Source organism: Thunnus thynnus, chromosome 11 (assembly GCF_963924715.1).
Source record: "Thunnus thynnus chromosome 11, fThuThy2.1, whole genome shotgun sequence".
In the NCBI taxonomy this organism is placed as follows: Eukaryota; Metazoa; Chordata; class Actinopteri; order Scombriformes; family Scombridae; genus Thunnus; species Thunnus thynnus.
The window spans coordinates 33,069,230-33,074,795 of record NC_089527.1 but is presented as its reverse complement, the minus strand read 5'-3'; the positions used below and the strand labels follow the sequence as shown (position 1 = coordinate 33,074,795).

Here is a 5,566-nt window from a genome sequence, read left to right as displayed (position 1 = left end):
AAAGTGTGTCTCTGTGTTACTGAACTGTGAGAGTCTTTGTTTCCTCCAACAGAGAAATCGACGAGTCGCTCCGGCTGCCGACGACCAGGGAGACGACGGAGAGCAGAGAATCCCTCAGAAACCTCAGAGGAGGTAACGAGACTCTTTTCACATCACTGACAGTGTTTGTCAGGAAGAAAGAAAGTCAAGCAAAAACAAAGTCTGCTACAGAATTACAGCCTGTCTCTCCCTCCATGTTGCAGCCCTGTCAAAGCTACAGATGGGACTCTCACTGCTGATGAGGTTGATGAGGTGGTGGAGTTTGATGCTCTCACCGAGGAAGAGGAGGAAGCTGTGACGAAGACAGAGAAGAAAGCAGCCAACAGAAAACATGAGCTGCACAGACTCACATCTTTCCTCCTCTCTGGGTATCGGACACTGGCCAACCAGGACTCGTCCTCCAACAGGTCACTTTCACATGTTCATAGTTCACATTCAAAAGCACAAAAATATCAAAAGCTGCCATCTGATGTCTGATCAGATTTGTTGACTTATTCTTTGATCAGATAGTTCCTGATTGTAATCAACATTTTCTCACTTTTTCACATGAAAAGCTCTTCAGACAACATCTGGTCTCTTTAGTGTGGCAGTACTGCAGCATCAGCATCAGCTCTATCAACACATGTGTGATCGTTACATCACTTTTACATGAAAACATTGACTGTATGTTTATGTGTGTGTTTCTCTCTTCTTGTAGTGCCAAAACACATCACGTCCGTCATGGTGATGTCATGACCTCCCAGAGACTCAGAGGTCAGCAGGTCGACTGGTTTGGGTGAGTAAATCTGTTTCAAAACACAAATATTTAACAGAAGGTTTGTTGTTGCTCTGTCACATGTCTAAACTAACAAATGGATCTGTAACAGAACATAAATCCATCAAAGCAAAGTGAAATCTAACTAGTGAGAGAAAAGCAGCTGCAGTTAGTGATGTTGATGTGTGTGCTGACAAGTTGTGTTTGTGTGTCAGCTTTCCCAATCCAGCTCAGATCTGCTATATGAACTCCAGCCTTCAGAGCCTGTTCACGCTGAAGGACTTCATCACAGACATCATGTGCCAGGTGGAGGTGTGGGGTTCAGTGTCTCAAGCTGAACTGATCAGGTACGGCAGCCACACACACACACACACACACACACACACACACACACACACACACACTGAACTGAAATAACAGCAGAAGCTCTCCTCTCTTATTTTTTCTTCACCCTCTGCAGAAGACTCATGAACATCGCGTTGCTTCACCGCTCCGTCGACGTCCGTGACAAACTCCAGGCCCTCTTTATGTTCAAGAGCGCCCTCTCTGTCCAGGCTCAGGAGTTCCAGGATTTCAACCAGAAAGTGAGTCAGCTGCTTTGATTGTTTCTGTTGTTTCACCTCCTCCTGATAGTTCCTCCTCTGTGCATCAAACCCTGTGTGTGTCTCTGTGTGTTCAGGATGCTCATGAGTTGCTGACAACTCTCCTGGATCAGATGAGGAGTTTGTCGCCAGCGCTGCAGGAAGCAGCTGCCCGCGTGGGAAGAAGCTACAGGTGCCCCGTTGAAGACCACTTTGAGTTCCAGATGAAGAACACAAGGATCTGCAAGAGGTAAAAGAACACAGAGAAACACATCACACACAATCACAGCTCAACACACTTGTCTCTTCATACAGCTTTTTTATGTATATATGCCATATGTCATATCACATATCTTCAGTGAAACAGCAAAACACCTTTCTCCCATTTTCCTTCTTTTCCCCATAAATACAAAACATTGTCAAAAGTTTCCACATTAAGTCTTAATGTTAAATCAGGATGCCACAGAGATTTTGAACCTTCTTTAACCTTCCAGCTGTGCTACTAAATCCCTACAACAGGACGCCTCATCATGACCTCTGCAGCTGTAATTTTATGTTCTGTCCCTTGAATGTGCAGGTGTGGAGCCCGGACTACCAGAGAAGAGGACTTCAACAACCTGTCTCTGGACCTGGTGCCTGGAGCTTCAGTCCAGCAGATGCTCCAGGATTACCTGAAGGTAAGATCCACCTGTCCTCCTTCAGTGACATCATCCTTGCTGTTTTATTATGCAGTATGTCACTGACAGCATGTTGTCTCTGTTGTTCAGGAGACAGACTTGGACTTCAGGTGTGACTGCGGTGCCAACACATCTGGCCAGCAGTCCACCTTTGTGAACCTTCCCAAGTGAGTGACATCACATCCAACTGTGGTCCACTGACTTTAAAGGACCTGCTGAACTACACACACACACACACACACACACACACACACACACACTTTACTTCTCCTTCATCTCCTTGTTCTCATGTCTTTTCTTCTTCTTGTGTTTATTTCCTGTCTACAGGGTGCTGATGCTTCATCTGAAACGTTTCAGCTTCACTCCGTTCTTGCAGCTGGAGAAGCTTCGATACCCAGTGGAGCTGTTCAGAGAGCTGCTGGTGACCTCCAGCCAGGTAAGAAACAACTCACCTGAGTCCAAATACAAAGTAAACATGTGGTCTGTGTGTACTGGTGTTTTATATGTGTGTGTTGTTGACTGTGTTCCTCCTCAGGCTGATGGTTGGTACAGTCTGGTGAGCGTCATCAGCCATTTAGGCTCTGGAGGGGAACAAGGTAAGATGATGACACGCTGACATCACACTGTCACCTTCTGTGGTTCATCTATCAGCTTCTCAGACTCATTATTTGAACATTTTTGTTAAACCATTTTTTGAACTGAAATGAATCATACACAAGTCAGCTGTAGAGATCAGTTGACCTTCATAACCTGTGCAAGTTAAGACACCTGATCTAACAGTGACTCCTCTCCTGTTAGGACACTACATAAGTGACGGAGTGCACCCAGATGTGGAGCTGGATGACCTCGCTGACCGCTGGCTCATTTATAACGATTCAGAGGTCACAGAGACAAAGGGGGCCTCTGTCTGTGAGCGGCGGCAGCGAGATGCCTACATCCTTTTCTACCAAAGACGGGTAAGATGACAAAAGTGTCTCTTCTTGAAGTCAAAGTGACTCTGATGTTGTTTGATTTGAACTGTTTCTCCAGACAGTGAGCCCACACACACGTTGTTGTTCACAGGGATTGTCTAATCCACCCACTCTGTATGACTGCAAGTGTTTTTCTCTGTTCTCAGATGTAGAGCAGTGTGGAGATGGGGGACTGTGTGGCACTCTCCTGAAGATGATGCAGTGGAGGTGAGCGACCACGGGAACTGGACATCACAGGTAAGTGTGTTCTTCTCTTTTGTCTTTCTGCAGGTGGTGAAGGAGAAGATGGAGGTTCAGGTCGGACCAGCAGCTCGTATCGTGGTCTGAAGCAGCAGGAGGACCCCCAGCCCTCAGGAGGAGGGGCTTCTTCCAGAGAGCCTGGTTCCTCCCGAGGTTTCTCCACGTTAGAGGGAGTTTTTCCTCGCCACTGTCGCCACACAACTCGTCTCCTACATACATCATTCTAATGCGGCTCTGGATTGGACTGTTACTGTCAGACATGGAGATGAGTTGCTCTGAATCAACGTGGCTTGCTCTCTGGGAACGACCACCTGTAAATAAAAAGAAATAAATAAATAACTTGAGAATTAAGAAGGATTTGATCCTGCTCTTTATTTGTGTATTTTACTCTCAGTGTTATTGAGTCTTTATGCTTGAAATGGACCTCAGTGATCAAGAAGTCTCATCATTGTCCACAACAGCAAACACTGAGTGTTACGTTCAATAAGTATAGAAACAAAGAAAGAGAAGACAGATCTTAAATAGATGTTCATACTGTTGAATTGTTTTGCCTAATATGTTTTGAAGGAAATGTAATTGCTGGTTTATATTTGTTGACATTTTTTCCTTCCTGTCCACAAAGTGTTAGACTCTTGTAGAGGAGACAGACAACTAACCATCATGTCAAATCAATTCAATTCATATTTATACTGAATTATTGCCCAAAGACAGAGATGCATCACATGTGAGGATGGAGGAGTTTAATTCACCAAAGCAGACGTCCTGGCTCACTCCAGCCTCATTTTGAGGAGACAACAGTTACTCACCAGGTGCATCGTCTCAACTGTCAAACGTGTAAAATAAGTCATAGTTTTAAAAGGAAAACACCTGATAACTGCTACTCTGATACTGATTATGGATCTACAGCTGTCAGGCCTATAGAATGAGACTGATTAAAATCTGTTTATTACCAACAGAACAGAATGGACGTGAGGGAGAAACCAGCTATAAAGCCTCATTAGTTTGTGAGAGAGCACAGGTAAAGTATAAGTGATGTCCTGTCCAGGCTCAGCTGATATTATGGCAGTAATAACAACAGCAGGACTGTAGCTGTATACGTTTCCTCAATGAACCAAGATGCACTTGGAATGGAAAGTTAGAAAAAGCTTTTTGGTTTATGAAGAAATCATAAAGAATGTTACAGTGTTTTAATGATTCATTTATGACTCAAATTCTACACACATAATATTTTTATTTTATGAGTAAATATGATGATGTAAGAGCTTCACAGCTTATATGATTCATCTACAGTATTATAATCATACAATATTATTTTGGAAATCAAATCTGGCTCCAACAATTCAAGACTGGAAGTCTACAGTGGGACACTGTTCAAAGATATTCAGTATCAGGCAGTTCCTGAAAGTCTACGGTCAGATTATGGAAGCGCTTTGTCTATTAGGACACAGTAAACTCGGCAGCCACACATTTCTCTGTTCTGTATTTCTCTGTTTTGTGTCTTCAGGCTAGGCTAACCCATTGTTGCTAACTTTGGAGCTAACCTCCTTGACTTTTCCAGCATTCTGGGAGACAACAGACGTGACTTTTTAGCATTTATTAACTGACACACTGTAGTCTGTACTGTACATTTACTGCCAGACTGACAACTTACTACTAACCTTTTCCTCTGCTCCGCTTGCATCCACCGTCACTTCTCTGCCCCTCGCTCTTTCCCACTCGCTACGCAAATACACTACGCAATGACGTATTCCTCAACGGCGTTACGCTACCAGTAGTTTCCCAGGCAACGACAGATAATATCAAATATTAAAAAATACTTTTTTGGCCTGGTTCTCGTTGTGTCATTATGGAGAAACACAGACTCAGTAAACGTTCAGTAAATGTTGAGTACAGTCAGACCCAGCAGTCTCCATTAGGTTGGGCGAGTTCAAACTTGTGAAAACGGGGGTGTATTCAAAACACCCCCGTTTTCACAGGTAATTTGTTAGTCTGTTCCTCCCGCCGCAGGACATAATGGATTAATCCTGGAAAGCTATTGATGTAGCACTTTTCTCCTTATGAAAATAACACGGAGATTATTCGACCAATGAGAATTTAGTCAGACGAGAGCATATCGACCAACTAATCGACCAGTCGACCAGCAGACTACAGCCCTATTGTCTATATTGTTTGTTTGTTTCTGCTTGTGTTTTTGCAGTGATGTGGAGGATGTTTGTGTTGGTAAATAATAAAACACAATACTAACATTGCAGTAAAGCTGTTTTCACAGGACAGTCCAGCCCAGCTGTTCCTTTTACTGTCCCG

The 5,566-nt window shown here is 43.8% G+C and overlaps 1 protein-coding gene across 1 annotated transcript; it reads left to right on the top strand.

Moving 5' to 3' along the window:
• The first annotated feature begins 339 nt into the window (after positions 1 to 339).
• On the top strand, positions 340 to 3,619 carry LOC137193233 (ubiquitin carboxyl-terminal hydrolase 37-like). The gene is made up of 11 exons (XM_067604528.1): positions 340 to 446; positions 737 to 814; positions 1,009 to 1,140; positions 1,254 to 1,377; positions 1,473 to 1,624; positions 1,952 to 2,051; positions 2,142 to 2,218; positions 2,379 to 2,487; positions 2,587 to 2,647; positions 2,850 to 3,007; positions 3,169 to 3,619. The coding sequence occupies exons 2-11, from the start codon at positions 771 to 773 to the stop codon at positions 3,172 to 3,174; spliced, it is 963 nt and encodes a 320-aa protein (XP_067460629.1). The 5' UTR covers positions 340 to 446; positions 737 to 770; the 3' UTR covers positions 3,175 to 3,619.
• Positions 3,620 to 5,566: the final 1,947 nt, after the last annotated feature.